Here is an 18,118-nt window from a genome sequence, read left to right on the forward strand (position 1 = left end):
GTCAGGCCGCACTTGGAATACTGTTGTGGTCCCCTCACATGGTGGGTGATATTGAGGTTGTGGAAAGGTGGCAGAAGAGGGCCACTAGACTAATTCCAAGTCTAAAGCATCTTCGTTATCAAGATAGGTTAAAAGAGTTGGGACTTAGAGCAGCTTAGACTTAGGGGGGATATCATTGAGGTTTATAAGATAATGAAGGGAATAGATAGTGTTCCAGCTGACAGTTAATTAAATAGGTTAGGCAAGATCAGGGAGCACAATTTTTAGTTGTTTAAGGCTAGATCTAGGTTAGATGTCAGGAGGTGGTTCTTTTCCCAGAGAATAGTGGACCTCTGGATCAAGCTGCCCTTTCATGTGATGAATGCAGACTCACTGAATTCCTTCAAGCAAAAGCTGGATTTGTTTCTGGCTGTGGCGGAGATTACCTCTTACAGAAGGTAGGTACTGCAGGGAACTTAATGGCCAGAGTGATCTCCTAGACTAGTTTCGATCGCCTAGAATGGTCGGAGTGGAATTTCCCAGATTTTTTTCCCAAATTGGCCTGGGTTTTTTAATGTTTTTTGCCTAACCCAGGAGATCACATGGTTTCGGGTGGGGTGGACTGTATCTGTCATGATACACAAGGTGTCGCAATTGTGTGGGACAGGCTTGATGGACCAGATAGTCTTTACCTGTCCATCATTTTTCATATGTTTGTATGCTCGTATTCTTTTAGACCATGGATGATCTGTACATCAACTCCATTTACCCGCCTTTTCTCCATAATGCTTGATATCCTTACATAGCAAAAATCTACCAATCTCAGTCCTGATCACTTCAGTGGGGAGAGAGTTCCAGATTTACACTAGCCTGTGTGTGAAAAAGTGCTTCCTGATTTCATTCCTAAGTGAACTTGTTGTTCTGGATTACCCCACCAGATGAAATAGTTTCTGTGTCTACCCTATGAAAGTGTAGGAGGTGTAGGGATGGGGCCAGGGACAAGGTATCCCAACACCGGGAGGTCCCATGTCCCTAGCTTCTCAGTAACTGGGTGGATCTTCAGCAACTGTACATCATGTGAAACCAGGTGTACTGGCCAGCCAATTATGGATGTGGACTCCACCCTGAGGGTCCAGTCCTCAATGGTGAAGGTATAGGTCAGAATTTTAAGAAATGATTTAAATGCAGCCCCTTCAAAAAGGGGGCACAGTGATGGTTGGCAGGCTATTCAACTGCAGGAGCATCACACCCAAGTCCAGTCATTTCCTCAGGCACATCACTGCACATGGGTTCCCATCAGGGATCAGTGACTAATGATCAGGGATGGGAGCCCTGGCTGATTCTCTCTTCTCTATTCCAGGTGCATTGAGATCAACAGTGGCCCTAGCTGGGATTAGGTAACTCAATAACAACAACACAGACTGAGTATTGAGCCTGGATCTATCCCTGATATATACTTAGGGCGGGCTTATTTGTACTGCAAAAATAGCTGCCATGCTCTTTGTTTCTGATTAGTCCCCTTGGAGGATAAGCCACACCCTGAAGTTACACAGGAATATGTAACTGGAACCGCCCATCTCAAGGTCTCACTGACTTTGCAAATTGTAACTCGATCCACTTTGGCTTCCTGAAGCGACAGAGGACAGAGCTCTCCAGAAGTCAGCAAGGGCCAGCCAAAGTGCCTTACCCCTGTCCAAGTACAACCCTCCCCCAGACGAAGTGTCTTACCCCAGCGCAAGTGCATCCTTCCCCCCCTTCCCACTCCCCCTCACCATAGTTGCGGCATTGAGTACAGATTGTTAACAGGTTTATTGGGTTTGAAGTGAATAGTGAGTGTCGTGACTTCTGGATATCATTCACTCCAACGATATCCCTTGTAGGGGGTTGGAAAAATGTGATCCGTCTTCCGAGTTTCCTTTCTCCCCTCCGATCTTCTCCCATCCGTGTCTCTCCCCGCTAGTCTTGCTCTCTCTCTCTGCCCAATCTCTCCCTCTCTCCCCGTCTCTCTCTCCTTCTCCCTCCCACCCCCCCCCCCCCCCACCAAGTCTCTCTCTCTCTCTTCCATCCTCCTTTCGGACCCCCGCCACTTCTCTGCCCCCCGTGAGCCCTCTCAGCCCCCCCACTGCTCTCAGCCACCACGGGTCCTCTCAGCCCCCATCCACCGTCGCTCTCGGACGCCTGCCGAGATCAGATCAGCCGTCTTGGGCCTCAGGTGTTGCTTCTCAGCACCACATGGAGGGAATGGTTTGGGACAGGACCGGGTGGGGGGGCAAGCAGAGCTTGACAGATGCCACATGGTGGGGCTTGACAGGCACATGTCTGTCAAATAGTTACATCGTAAAACTTGCAAGCTATCAAGAGAGCAATTCCTGTTAATTCTCTGACAAATGACTGAAGAGTAGGGTTCATGTTATGAGCTCAATCAACTTTTGGAGGATGAAGATACTGAAACAATGGGGTAGATATTAAGGGTTATACAGCATACATAGGGTGGTAACGGCCAAAAAATGGCATAAAGACCCATTTACACTGGTGCTGCAACTGCTGCCATCTGCAAAGGGGCATTCCATTGGGCAGCCAGAGCGACTGCCTGTTTCAGGCATTGGGTCCTTTTAACATGTAAATCAACGTCCTATGATGTACATTTGTAATTGTGATGGACAATTGGATGAAGCAGGCACTCTGCACCCTCTGCGCAGTTTGATGCTCTACCCAGTTTTACTGGGCCGTACAGCAGAAGAGGCACCAAAAAGGTAAATGTAAAATTATTTTTATGAGGGCAAGAGGAGTACGAGTGCTCTGCCAGGCTTCAGAAAATTAATGTGGACCACTGCCAACCCAGGCTCTCCCCGCTCCGAGCTAGCCAATATTGTGTCTGACTAGAGTTGGCCAGCTGCCGTGGGATGCGCGTTTGGTACCCACAGCCCGCCGGTGGCATGGTAATGAGGCCTAGCTCTGTAAATGAATCAAGCTTCTCGCTGGCTGGATCGGGCTGTTCAGCCACTCCAACAGTCAAAATGTATCCCAATATTTCCTCATTGAAACCTAATTATTCATTTCCTGAACCTCTCTCCCACGCTGTCATTAATAGCCACATTTCCGGCCTGAACATTATGAGATGGTCACGTGAATATTTTACTCTGGTTGTTACTGGCAGAATCACCAAATTCTCCAAGTGGTCGGTGTGATTATTTTCACAGAGCACAGGCATACACAGCTTCCTACATGGCAGGCAGCTCTCTCTCGGAAGCCTCCAAAAATCTGCCTGGTTCTGTTTAATTATTAACTGTGCAATTGCGTCCACATCCATAGTGTGGAGCTACAAACATTACAAGCTTACAGACATTACACTTCTCCCTCCTTAATGAAGAAGTTATTACAACAAACATCATACATAACTTTCATGTTTATACATATCACAGGATATAAACTTATTTTTTTCCATATTTACAAATTTACTGTTACCACTTGTTTTCTGTTTCGAAGAGGGTACATTTGCTCTCGAACAGAACCTTCCAAACATGGTCTCAAATCTAAACTCATTTGAGACTCATCCTGAGGAAAGTTTTCCTCCACGGAATTTCCTTGATTTTCATTTGAACTCACTCCAACTTCAGGCTCTCTGTTTTCCTAACTCGGACTCAGACTTTCAATCTGATTCTCTCCTGGGTTTGTTTCCAGTACATTGGATTTAGGATTTGCTACTGGTATATCAAAACTATCTGGTGAGTCAGAAATAATTGAATCATTCCCACCTTCAACTCCTTCCATGTCTGTAAGTAAAATATGATCAATATGAACAAACCTAACCTGCCCATTATCAAACAGCTTTACCAAATATGTGCGAGGACCACATATCTTCACCACTCTTCCTGGTAACCACTTTACCCATTTATAGTGATGGTTCTTCACTCTCACCTTCTGGTTTAATTTCACACTTCTCTCTTTTACTCTACCTCTATCATAATTCTCTTTCCGTCTTAATTGTGTCTCTTCTACGGACTGTGCCAAATTTGGTTTTAACAACGAGAATCTGGTTCGTGGCTGTCGTTTGAGAAACAACTCTGCTGGTGTTCTACCAGTAGTTGTATGAGGAGTATTTCGATATATAATCAAAAAATTAGCCAATTTGTGATCCAATGACAACTGTCGTTTCCTTGGATTTGGATCTAACATTTGTTTTATGAGGGCACGTTTTGCAGTTTGTACAGTGCGCTCTGCTGCACCATTTCAAGCAGGATGGTATGGTGGAACCTTGGTATGTTTCACACCATTTTTGCTCGTTAATTGTGCAAATTCTTCTGAATGAAATTGTGGTCCATTATCCAAAACAATCTCTTCAGGGAGGTCAAATGAAGAAAATAATTTTCGTAAAATGTCCAATGTTTTACTTGTTGTTATTTTCCACATTGGGAACACTTCAACCCACTTCGAATGGCTATCAATCACAATGAACAATTGTTATCCTTCTAACTCAGCAAAATCAATATGTAGCCTATGCCACACCCTGGGAGGCTATTTCCATGGCTGTAATGGTACTGATGGTAGTTGCTTGCTTACTGATTGACATGTCATACACTGACTCACGATGTACTCTATATCTTTATCAAGCCCTGGCCACCATAAATAACCGCGTGCAAAACTTTTGGTCAAGCACATTCCCAGGTGCTGGTCATGGAGGTCTCCGAATAATTTAGGTCTGAATTTATTTGGTATAACCACTCTTGCATCCCACATGATACAATCTTTATCGACTGATAATTCATTCCTATGAATGAAGAATGGATCAATATCTTTGTCTATTACTTGGTTGGGCCATCCATTTGCAATATACTCATACACCTTTGACATCACTGGGTCACGTTTGGTTGCTCTACCAATCTCATCAGCTGTGACTGGCAGTTCATTAATGTATGAAAAATAAAACACTTCTTCCCTATTGGGTGTAACTTGTGTTGAGGAAGGCAATCCAGACATTGCATCAGCATTATTCTGATCAGCTGATCGTATGTATTCAATATCATATGTATATGCTGACAAAATCAAAGCCCATCTCTGTATTCGGGCTGCAGCTAATGTTGGAACTGGGGACTTTGGATGGACGATTGCTATTAGGGGTCTATGGTCCGTAACGATGGTAAACTTACGACCATACAAGTATTTGTGAAACTTCTTGACCCCAAAAATTAATGCCAAAGCTTCCCTTTCAATTTGCGCATAATTACTCTCACTGGCACTGAGAGTGCGTGAAGCAAAAGCAATTGGTCACTCCTCCCCACTACGTGATACATGAGAGATCACTGTCCAACTCCATACGAAGAGGCATCACATGCTAGCTTAATCTCCTTAGATATGTCATAGAGAACTAACGTGGTGCTCTCTACCAATTTGCTTTTACACTCCTTGAATGCTGTATCGCATTCTTTTGACCACTTCCAATGGACCTGTTTTTTCAAAATTTCATTCAGTGGATGTAATACTATAGGCAAATTTGGTAGGAACTTCCTATGATAGTTCAAAAGACCGCAGAATGATTCAGTGACATTCCTGGGAGTGGGTGCATTTCTAATTGCATCAAATCTTTCCATGGTTGGATGTAAATCATCTTTGTCTACTCTGTACCCTAAGTACTCCACTGAGTTTTTAAATAACTCACACTTCCGAGCAGACACTTGTGCTCTGTGCTTCTCTAGCCGTTTGAGGACTTCATTCAATATGTTATTATGAATTTGCCTATTTGGTGCTGAAATTAGTATGTTATCCAAATAACATACTACCCCTTCAATACCTTGCAAAATCTGGTTCATCATCCCTTGGAATATGGCAGGGGCGGAAGACACTCCAAATGGTAGCCTATTAAATTGATATAGGTCTAGATAAGTATTTATAGTCAAACATGACTTAGATTCCTCATCTAGTTCAAGCTGTAAATAGGCATTCATAAGATCCAGTTTTGAGAAGATATGACCACATGTCAGTGTTGTGAACAAATCTTCTATATTCGGCAATGTATTGGGGACATTACCCTCAAGAACCTGGTTTACGGTTACTTTATAATCACCACACAATCTTACCTTACCATCAGACTTAGGTACAACAACAATGGGTGTAGCCCAATTATATCGATCTATCTTACAAATAATGTTCTGAGTCTCTAGTCTTTTGATTTCTTGCTCAACTTTCTCCTTGAGTGCATATGGTACGGAATGTGGCTTGTAGTAAACCGATCCAGCGTCCTTCTGTACCCTGACACTCGCCTTGAAGCCTTGGATCGGACTGCCCGTTTCGCAGAACATCTACGGATACTTCTTGATAACCTCATCCGTCGATGAAAATCTTGCTTCTACACAGAAAATCTTACTCCTATCCAACTTCAGTGAGCTCAACCAATTTCTTCCTAGTAAGGCAGACTTGTCTCCTTTCACTACTATTAGAGGCAAATTTTGAAATTGATCTTTATATTTCACCAGTACGGTGATACGACCTACCACAGGAATTTTCTCTCCCAAGTAGCCTCGCAGCTCCATCTTGGATTTCTCCAGTTGGAAATTACGCAATTTGTCGAGATACAGTGACTCCGGTACTACACTCATGGATGCACCCATGTCAATTTCCATTGGCATCTTGAATCCTGCAATATCTATGTGGATATTGATGCTTTCCGAATCGCTGTCCATTAATCCTGTGCTCCTGATGACGTGTAACTCTAATATCTCCTCGTCCTGTTGTTGTTCTTCCATGCTATGTAGTCTCTGGGGATTTCTACTCATAAATTTGAACTCTGGACTCATAGCTTTGGAAGCTGATTTACCCTTCAGTCTGCATGCCTTCGCAAGATGCCCAATCTTCCTGCAGAAGAAACACTCTGCCTTCACGAATGGACAACTTTGAACAATGTGTTGTCCCAAGCACCTATAGCATGACTTCGACGCTCTGTTAGAATTTCCAGTTTCTGAGACTTTGGGCCACCACCGTCTTTTACCTTGAACCTGCAGGTGATTTACCTCGGTTGACTGACGACCGTAATTATTATTTAATTTTCGGGAATATTGTTCAGCCATGCCCATCGACCTCGCTGTCTGACAAGCAATCTCAAAAGTCAAGTTATCCGTCGTCAATAACTTCCTTCTGATCGCATCATTTTTCACCCCACAAACAAAACGATCCCGTAAAATGCGCGGTTTTGAAAGTTTCCAAAATTACAGAGCATCGACAGCTTTTTTAATGCTACGATGTAATCATCAGCCTTTTGATTCCGAATCCCGAAATGATAGCTTTCAGCAATTTCTAACGGTTTGGGGTTATAGTGCTGTTCCAGCTTTGTTAAAATCTCTTTAAGCGTTGTGTCCTTTGGCTCGTCAGGCACAAGCAGATTTACAAGGGTGTCATAATGTCGGACCCGGCTCCGATAAGAAGATCGCTTTCTTACGTTCCAACACAGCCCGGTTCTGGACTGCATTGTCTGGAACTTTGATTATGTTATTTGCAGTGAAATACATTTCTAACCGATCCACATACGCTTTAAAATGTTCCAGGTCATGTCTATATTCCCCCAAATGTCCGATTACACCTCCCATTTTAATCTCTCGCTGTTCCCACCGTGTGCTGTATTTTACCTCAGATTTTGTAGCTTTTTTCCCCAAAGACAGGAACTTCCAAAGTCTCTCTGTCGGCTGGCTGAATCCTTCACCAACAAAATTTAAGCTTTAAATCATCTGAAAAATTCCATCTCGCCATCAAATGTAATAGTTTCACAGAGCACAATCACACACAGCTTCCTACATGGCAAGCAGCTCTCTCGGAAGGCTCCAGAAATCTGCCTGGTTCTGTTTAATTATTAATTGTGCAATTGCAGTACACAATACATCCACATGCATAGTGTGGAGCTACAAACATTACAAGCTTACAGACATGACAGTAGGCAAGTAGATTTACCACTGGTACTAGCCATTCCTGCCTTCACAGAGAAAGGACCAGGCCTATAATGAACTGAAACAGTAAACAAGACTAGCTGAAGGGCCATCATCACAAAATAATTTTCACTGCTGTCCATTCCATCCTGGAGCCCCAGTCTTTGGAGAGTCTGAATAATACATTATTCGCTATTGTCATCTGAAATTACAATGCAGTGCTTACCATTTCCATAAGCATTCACTGATGAAATTAAATTGGTTCGTCTTTGCAAAAAAAAAAGAGTTCAAGGATGTAATACAACCGGTATTGACTGCTGTTCTGTGGTTATCATTGGTAAAATATAATCTCTCAGGTTACAAAAGAGATAATGGCCCCAATTTTATTAGCACTGACACTAAAAATGAGCTGAACATTTTGTACCTGGCTGGTTCAACTTGCAGAAAACTGTAATTTAACATTAGTTATAGAGAGCAGTACAGGAGCACAGAAGTCACTTATGTAAAGGTTGCTTGTTTGACTCTGTGCTTGCTTATTCATATCAGTGGGAATTTGCTTGGAAGAATGGGCAGTGTATGTGTCAAGTAAATAGTAGAGCTCATTCCTCATTACCCACACATGCAGCTATTTTTGTGGGAAAAAATTGCTTTGAATTGTCAAAGATAGTTGGCTTCATTAATTCAGGCAGTGAGTCAGACCCATACATGCTGAAGGCAAATTGGAACTGAAATATTGTGGTAATAGTCTCCTGGCTGTTTTAATACCCAATTTATATTATAGAATCATGGGCAGCGGATCATTTCCGGTTTACTTTCTCCTAATTCTGCGCCATTTAAATTGCGGGGTACTTTTCACAACAATCGGTAACTGTGCATGTATGAGATTTATGCATGTGCATTTGGTCCAAACATGACTGTGATTTTTACTGTCTGGCCAGGACCATCCCCAGTGTCAGAGAATGCATGTGTGGGTAAGCCAAGTCAAAACTGCATTGCTAGCCTTTAAGGATGGGCTGCGAAGACTACATCCAAAATGGCAGACTCAACCTGCATGCTAGTTGTTGCTGCTGAGGTTCTTTTGTCCAGTCAGAGGTGCACCAAAAAGCATCCTCTCAAGGGCAGTCCTCATGTTTCTAATGGCACTGGCAATGCTCAATTTACTTCAAGGATAACCTTCGATGACATTCTTCCTATCAAAGGAAGCCATGTAAAGTAAATAAGGTATAATCATCATCATCATAGGCAGTCCCTCAGAATCGAGGAAGACTTGCATCCACTCTTAAAATGAGTCCTTAGGTAGCTGAACAGTCCAATACAAGAACCACAGTCCCTGCCACAGGTGGGGCAGATAGTCGTTGAGGGAAGGGGTGGGTGGGACTGGTTTGCCACACGCTCTTTCCGCTACCTGCGCTTGATTTCTGTATGCTCTCGGCGATGAGACTCAAGGTGCTCAGCGCCCTCCCGGATGCACTTACTCCATTTAGGGGGCGGTCTTTGGCCAGGGACTCCCAGGTGTCAGTGGGGATGTTGCACTTTTTCAGGGAAGCTTTGAGGGTGTCCCTGAAACGTTTCCTCTGCTACCTTTGGCTCATTTGTCGTGAAGGAGTTCCAAGTAGAGCGCTTGCTTTGGGAGTCTCGTGTCTGGCATACGAACAATGTGGCCTGCCAGCAGAGCTGATCGAGTGTGGTCAGTGCTTCAATGCTGGGGATGTTGACCTGGTTGAGGACGCTAATGTTGGTGCATCTGTCCTCCCAGGGGATTTGTAGGATCTTGCGGAGGCATAGTTGGTGGTATTTCTCCAGCGACATGAGGTGTCTACTGTACATGGTCCATGTCTCTGAGCCATACAGGAGGGCAGTGGCAGATTTGAGGGCCTGGTCTTCAAACATTCTTTTCCTCAGGCAGCCGAAGGCTGCATTGGCGCACTGGAGGCGGTGTTGAATCTCGTCGTCGATGTCTGCTCTTGTTGATAAGAGGCTCCCGAGGTATGGGAAATGGTCCACGTTGTCCAGGGCCGCACTGTGGATCTTGATGACTGGGGGACAGTGCTGTGCGGCAAGGACAGGCTGGTGGAGGACCTGCGTCTTACGGATGTTTAGCGTAAGGCCCATGCTTTCGTACGCCTCAGTAAATACGTCGACTATGTCCTAGAGTTCAGCCTCTGTATAAACTGCTTAGGCAAAGCCATAACTCTGCATTGACATGTTAAGAAAAATCTCTATATGCTCACCTTTCCTGAAGTGAGTTAATATAGGCCACAATAACACCATTGGTTGGAAATGCCATTGCAAGGGGAAAAAGCATATATTATGGTGGTACATAACAGAGGGGACAGAATGTAGTGTAACAAAATTTGCAGATGACACAAACATTAGTGGGAAAGCGGGTTGTGTAGAGGACACAGAGAGGCTGCAAAGAGATTGAGACAGGTTAAGCAAATGGGCTAAGGTTTGGCAGATGGAATACAATGTCGGAAAATGTGAGGTCATCCACCTTGGAAAATAAAACAGTAAAAGGGAATATTATTTGAATGGGGAGAAATTACAACATGCTGCGGTGCAGAGGGACCTGGGGGTTCTTGTGCATGAATCCCAAAAAGTTAGTTTACAGGTGCAGCAGGTAATCAGGAAGGCGAATGGAATGTTGGCCTTCATTACGAGAGGGATGGAGTACAAAAGCAGGGAGGTCCTGCTGCAACTGTACAGGGTATTGGTGAGGCCACACCTGGAGTACTGCGTGCAGTTTTGGTCACCTTACTTAAGGAAGGATATACTAGCCTTGGAGGGGGTACAGAGACGATTCACTAAGCTGATTCCGGAGATGAGGGGGTTACCTTATGATGATAGATTGAGTAGACTGGGTCTTTACTCGTTGGAGTTCAGAAGGATGAGGGGTGATCTTATAGAAACATTTAAAATAATGAAAGGGATAGACAAGATAGAGGCAGAGAGGTTGTTTCCACTGGTCGGGGAGACTAGAACTAGGGGGCACAACCTCAAAATATGGGGGAACCAATTTAAAACCGAGTTGAGAAGGAATTTCTTCTCCCAGAGGGTTGTGAATCTGTGGAATTCTCTGCCCAAGGAAGCAGTTGAGGCTAGCTCACTGAATGTATTCAAATCACAGATAGATAGATTTTTAACCAATAAGGGAATTAAGGGTTATGGGGAGCGGGCAGGTAAGTGTAGCTGAGTCCATGGCCAGATCAGCCATGATCATGTTGAATGGCGGAGCAGGCTCGAGGGGCTAGATGGCCTACTCCTGTTCCTAATTCTTATGGTCTTATGTTCTTATGTACATATCTCTTCCCCAACAGATACAAATGTAATAATTTTAGTCTTCTGAATGTGCAGTAATGCCCTCAGACTTCATCTAATGCACACTATCACTGACTTTTGTAACCTTTGAAATAACGGTTTAATGTTGTGAAGATCCATGTGAGCACTGGGTAACAGGGTTTACAGCTTCTTCTTGACAAATCTCTAAACACGCTATTTATTTAATTATAATTGAATAATAATGGGCAGCAATCAAACAGCGCTTCACCCTCCCCACTCTCTCTCTCACCACAAAGCCATCTGAGTTTTACCTGCTATAATATCCTTCCCTTCCCATGGGTGGGAGCAGCCACAATGCCATCTTCTCACAACCCAGTTGCTCAAGATTGCCACAACTGTTATAAGAAAATGTAACTTTTCAAGATGCTTTGTACTTTATCGGGACAATTTTACAAATGCACCTTTCCAGCATGGAACCTTGACAGCCAAGTACAATGCCTGCGATTGCCTGCCACTGCTCACGGTAGTGTGTATTTGTAAAATCATAGCTCTCCAGTGGCTGTTGATAATTTAAAAGGTCTAATTTCCCCCTGGCAAATCCTGAGTAGCACATCTGCCACTGCCAGTGGCAAGGAGATGCATTCTCCCTCACGGCCGTCCCCGCTAAAACATGTTGGTAAAACATCTATGGATACATGCCTGTTGGAATAGATAATGTATAGCTTCCACTTGGAAGTCACAGAGTACTGGGCAATCTGGAAGTCTATATGACCCAGAAATTCCCTCCTACATATACATACACACATCCAGATTGCCCCAACCTTTGAACAATGCCACAAACCAACAGAGAGTTCCTTCTTTTGGATGAGACCTTAAACTGAGGCCTTGTCTTTCCTCTCAAGTAGCTGTAAAAGAACACATGGTGCTCTTCGAAGAACAGCAGTGGAGCTCTCCCTGGTGTCCTGGTCAATACTTGTCCCTCAATCAGCATTACTAAAAAACAGATTATCTGTTGATTACCTCATTGCTATTTCTGGGACTTTGCTGTGTGCTAATTGTCTGCTGTGTTTCCTAGATTACAACAGTGACTACATTTCAAAAGTACTTCATTGGCTGTTAAGGGCTTTGGAACGTCCTGAGGATATGACAAGCGTGATATAAATGCAAGTTCTTTCTTTATGTTTGACTGGGTCCTGAAAGTTCCACATCGAACCTGTTCAAATCCCTCACTACGCTATCTTAATCCTCAACATGTGCTTAACTGTCCATGTCACCAGTTAATATGTCTCTACTTATTTGCAGAATAATTCCACGAGGCCTAGTGCTGTGCTTGAACTGCTGTGACCTTAGTCTCTTTATTGTACCTCAGAGTGAGGCAGTAATGTGGTGACCAGCCTTTTATACAGCTCCTGCCTGGGCCTCCCACAGTTGCACCCTCTAGTGATACCAGCATAGTATATACAGGAGTATACATTTATGACAACATTCCCCCCCAAAGTCTTTGATGCGAATTAGTTACAGGTTGAGGCGATCCGGAACTCTGCGCTCCCTAGTTGATCGTCTGAGTGTCACTTTTGGCATGGGTGAATTGGTCGGGCCACTTCTGTCTTGCAGCGCTGTTGGTCTGACTGGGCTGTTGGAGATGGTGGGATCATCCTCGTGGTTGGCAGCTAGGTCTGTTGCTGATTGGGTGTGTGTAGGTGGATCGCTGAAGGTAAGGTCATCTCCCGATAGTTCCTGGTTACTTGTAAATCACAATTTGTTCTGGTCCAAATGTTTTCTGCACGTTTGTCCAATGAGCAGTTTGACAAAAAACACTATTTCCCTCCTTGGCTAAAACAGTGCCAGCGACCCATTTGGGGCCATGACCACGATACAGCACAAACAGTGGGTTGTTTACAGTGATGTCGCGTGATACAGCCACGCGATCATGGTAAATGTTTTGCCGATAATGCCTGGTTTCCACCTGATCATTAAGGTCCGGGTGGACGAAGGAGAGCCTGGTTTTGAGTGCACGTTTCATTAGTAACTCCACGGGGGGACCCCGGTAAATGAGTGGGGTCGTGTCCTGTAATTAATCAGCACCCGGGATAGGCGGGTTTGTAAGGAGCCTTCCGTGATGCATTTCAAGTTCTGCTTTATGGTTTGAACTGCCCGCTCCGCTTGGCCGTTGGATGTGGGTTTGAACGGGGCTGACCTGACATGCTTGATGCCACTACGGGTCAAGAATTCATTGAATTCTGAGCTGGTGAAACACAGACCATTGTCGCTGACCAGAATGTCGGGCAAGCCATGGGTGGCAAACATGACCCTGAGGCTTTCAATGGTGGCGTTGGACATGCTGGATGCCATTATTACACATTCAATCCACTTAGAGTAGGCATCCACTACAACGAAGAACATTTTTTTTCGAAAGGGACCCGCATAATCTACGTGGATCCTGGACCATGGTTTTGAGGGCCAGGACCACAGACTAAGTGGAGCCTCCCTGGGGGCATTGCTCAATTGTGAGCAAGTGTTATACTGGCGCACGCATGACTCCAAGTCCGAGTCAATGCTGGGCCATCAGATGTGGGACCTTGCAATAGCCTTCATCATGACTATGCATGGGTGGGCACTGTGTACATCGCGTATGAAGGTTGCCCTGCCTTTTTTTGGCAGGACGACGCGGTTGCCCCATAAGAGGCAATCCGATTGGATGGACATTTCGTATTTACGAAGGTGAAACGGCTTTATCTCGTCTTGCATTTCTCTTGAGACCGCTGACCAGCTTTTTACAAGAAATAACACAGGGTCCTGGTTGGTCCAGGTCCTGATCTGGCGGGCCGTTACGGGTGACCCTTCGCTTTTGAAGACGTCCATTACCAGGTCTGCGTGCTACGCCATTTCCACCCCGGTGGTGGGCAACGGTAGCCGGCTGAGGGCATCGGCGCAGTTCTCAATGCCTGGCCTGTGGCGGATCGTATAATCGCAGGCCGACAGTGTTAGTGCCCATCTTTGGATTCGCGATGAAGCACTGGTGGTTATGCCTTTGCTTTCCGAAAACAGTGAGATTAGGGGCTTGTGGTCATTTTCTAACTCAAACCTGAGTCCGATCAAATACTAGTGCATTTTTTTTACCCCATAGACACAGGTCAAAACCTCCTTCTCGACCATACTGTAGGCTCTTTCGGACTTGGATAGACGCATATGCAACCGGTTGGAGTTTGCCCGCTACATTTGCTTGCTGTAAAACACACCTGACACCGTACGGTGATGCGTCACATGCTAAAACAAGTTTTCTTGGGTCATACAATACAAGCAACTTGTTCGAACACAGCAATTTTCTGGCCTTTTTGAAGGCGGCCTCTTGATTTTGACCCGAAACCCAGTCGTCTCCCTTGCGTAGCAAGTTGTGCAACAGTTTGAGCAAGGTGCTCAACCCTGGAAGAAAGTTACCGAAATAATTGAGGAGTCCCAGGAACGAGCGCAACTCCGTTACATTTCGTGGTCTGGGTGCATTCTTGATGGCCTCTGTCTTTGAGTCCGGGGGCCTAATGCTGTCTGCCACAATCTTCCTCCCCAGGAATTCTACCTCTGGTGCCAGGAAGACACACTTAGATCGTTTCAACCGGAGTCCAACTCTATTTAGTCGACTTAAAACCTCTTGCAGGTTGTGCAGGTGTTCGGTGGTGTCGCGACCAGTGATTAGGATGTCATCCTGAAATACAACGGTGCGTGGAACCGATTTCAACAGACTCTCCATGTTCCTTTGGAAGAACCAATGTGCCCAATGTACATACCATGAACCAAAACTATACAGTAATTTCAGAAGGTATTAGTTTCTCAGAATAAAGAAAGTGAAACCCTAATTTACCTTTGACAAATGTGGGAGTTGAAACATGAATGACCTGTTTCGACATTGAGCCAAGGCTTCAGAGGATGTATTATTCAGTGCAAAGTTAGTATAAGTAATGACACTCATATTGTTTACATTCTGCTCTGACTCACTCCCCGCCGCCCCGATCTTTGACTCACCCCACCAACGATTCCCACCATGGTATCAGATTTACCTCCAATCTGCTCCAGCTGCATTCCAGCGTAATAAGCTGGCTGGCTGTCAGACAGGAAACCTAATGCAAACATTTAAATCAGGTCCTGCCGTTAAATTCGGCTGGACTTGTGGGAAACACTTATTACCGGTTTCCCATCCGCAAATCTCACCCCCCTCTGCCCCGCTCCCATTCTATCTTGGTTATTATCGGGCACAAGGTGTCAGTATAAAACTTGAAACCAGTAAGTAGGAGCCAGCTTCAGTGGATTGGGAGTGGGGTTCATACTTTGGTCAACAGATATGTGCAAATGTCTCAGGAGTAGGAGGAGGCAATGATGTTTAGTACAAAATAAAGAAATGCAAATAGAAAAGGATCAAATAAAGATAAGAATGCACTTAAGGATACACTTAAATGTTTTTATACCAATATCGTCAGCATTCGAATATATACTTGAAATTAGGACAAAGCACATCTAGTGAAAATATTGATATTATTGTCATTACATAAACATACTTGTGAGCCAAAGAAGAATAAGAGCTAAAAGCAACATGTGTGAAGCTAGGCTAGAGCATGTGTGTAACAATTTATATAACAGCTATGAAGTGTGGCTGTAATAATAATTGGAAGGAAATCGCAAATGTAACATTGGTCCACCAAGACTAACAGTTATATGGAGAGTTGGTTAGGCAAAATGGAAGTAGAATTATAGGTATTAAGACTACTCCAGTCTGAAAATTCTGACACAAGGGTGAATACACAGGGTAAATAATTAAATGGGATCCCCCGCATTAATAAAGACAGGTAGCAAATTATGAATTATGCTCTCTACTAGCATTATAAATAATAGCCAGATCAAGGCCTGTGCCACAATATAATTTCAATCAATCAGCTATTCAGCTGTGACAGGACTCACTTCCAAGCTTGATTCTGTTCTCACCTTTGTATCCACATGTGTAGTTTCCAGTCAGAGATCACTGGATAGCGACTAAGTGCAGGAGTTAGATTTATTTTCCCTTCCTAGCCCAGTATCTCATCCATGTGGTCATTCTATATGTGAGTGTCACTAGGACATTTTACCATGAGAGGCATCACAATCATGTTCTCATCCAACCTCTACACATGCACACTAGAAAGGATCACAACGGACGGTGATTGGAGCAAATACAATGATTGATTTTTTTTTTCTCTCCCTGTCCTAATGATGAAACCAACTTTTCCAGTCTTATCCATGCCCTGACAGTGATCAGTTAACTCAGCACTGACGTAGGATTGTACTTGGCTCTTTCCTGTTCCATGTACCTCAGTGCCATACCATACATTGTGTCACTGACAAATCTTTCCTGTTTCTTTTCCAATTTATCATATTTTCCCTTGAATTGGTAACAACGACAAATGTCTGATTTTTCTCTTACTTTTTTGAGAGAAACTATCTGGTCTCCTTATGGAAAGTCTGAAACCACAGTGTATGAGGAACGATTGTTTAGACCTGGGTCCTACTGCTCGAAGACACCACAACATCACAGAAATAAAGGCGTTGCTTGTATCTTGTTTATGAACCAACATTGTTGTTGGTGGAGTATGATTAGCATCATTCAACTGCTGTGCCTTTCAGAATACAATTATACAATTGCTTTGCAAAGCAATGGATAATACACAAATAATAATTTGGATTTATAAATTGAGTTTCTTCTCAATTTAGGCAGTAGGTAGAGCACCTTACAATGCAAAGAGCCTTCACCCTCAACACAGATAAAAGTAGCATTTACCTAATATTGATGATTCTAATCATTGAAAGAAACTCTAAGGTGGTTAGTAGCAGTTAAGGCAACAATTGGGTGGAAGATGTGTAAAGTCACAAAGGTATTTACAATGTTTTTTTAGTCAATTTCAAATAAACATCAGCAGCTCTCACCAGTGAAATTGCCTCCAATAATGTATGGGATGACACCCCCTGGCCATATTCTCTCAGCTCGTGATGTTGCAGCTCTGGGAACTCTATTCTTTTCAATCCGTCTTAAGGCATCTGAGTTGTTCTTTTCTCTGCCCGTGGTATTTTGATCACTGTCTGGAATTAATTGTTTTTAAAATTAAAAAGTGATTTTCTCATGAATATTTTCTGAGTATGAATATATAATTGATTCACATTAATCTTTGTTTTGAATGGAATATCTTCAAGTACACAATAACTGCAATTTAAATTCATTTTCATTAGAAATGCCTTCTGTCAGATTATTGTTTTTCACTTTGTTTCTAAGGAATTGTTATATAGTTGCCCCTCTTCTTCTGACAATGGTGACTCATTGGCCTGTATTGCCATTGTGATGACACTTCAAAAGAACTGCATTGATGTGAAGCACTTTGAGACATCCTGAGGATGTGAAAGGTGCTATATAAATGCAAGTGCTTTTTTCATGGGCTATGGTTCCATTTGTACCTCATCTAAATAGCCATTCTTCAAGTGTAAGTTGACACAGTGGCCTAGAAATTGGATAAGGCCCGAAAATATTTGCCTGCACCCGTTCTAAGTGGTAAGGGCAGCATGCAACATTTGTGCTACCTGTTCGTTTATATGGTTGTAGTGCATCTCAATGCTAAACGTGCTGCTGATTGACAGTGCTCAACTGGGAGTGTCAACATTGGGCGCAGTCTACTGGCCAATAAAGTTAGGCCTAGGCTCGCTCCACTACTTAAAAGGGAGGTGCTTTGTTGCCGAAGTACCTCATTGTAAGGTGAAAGCAACACCCAAGAGAAATGGCAAAATTTATTTCAGATGCGATACTGTTCTGGCCCTGGTTCTGGGGGTCCGACGACGATGGGACATCAGTACTGCAGGGGGGAAAGGTCTTCAAGACTGAACAGTAGAAGAATCTGGAATGAGATAGTTCAATCCGTCACTGCGACGAGTGTTGTTCCCAG

General features: G+C 43.8%; 1 protein-coding gene across 1 annotated transcript in view; it reads right to left on the reverse strand.

The window, feature by feature from the left end:
- Positions 1–18,118, reverse strand: part of tll1 (tolloid-like 1) — a 454,505-nt gene that overhangs the window by 247,181 nt on the left and 189,206 nt on the right. The window contains exon 4 of the mRNA XM_070864299.1: positions 17,115–17,267. Within this exon, the coding sequence (XP_070720400.1) occupies positions 17,115–17,267 (153 nt within the window). The remainder of the gene's footprint in view (positions 1–17,114; positions 17,268–18,118) is intronic.

Source organism: Pristiophorus japonicus, chromosome 2, assembly GCF_044704955.1.
Source record: "Pristiophorus japonicus isolate sPriJap1 chromosome 2, sPriJap1.hap1, whole genome shotgun sequence".
In the NCBI taxonomy this organism is placed as follows: domain Eukaryota; kingdom Metazoa; phylum Chordata; class Chondrichthyes; family Pristiophoridae; genus Pristiophorus; species Pristiophorus japonicus.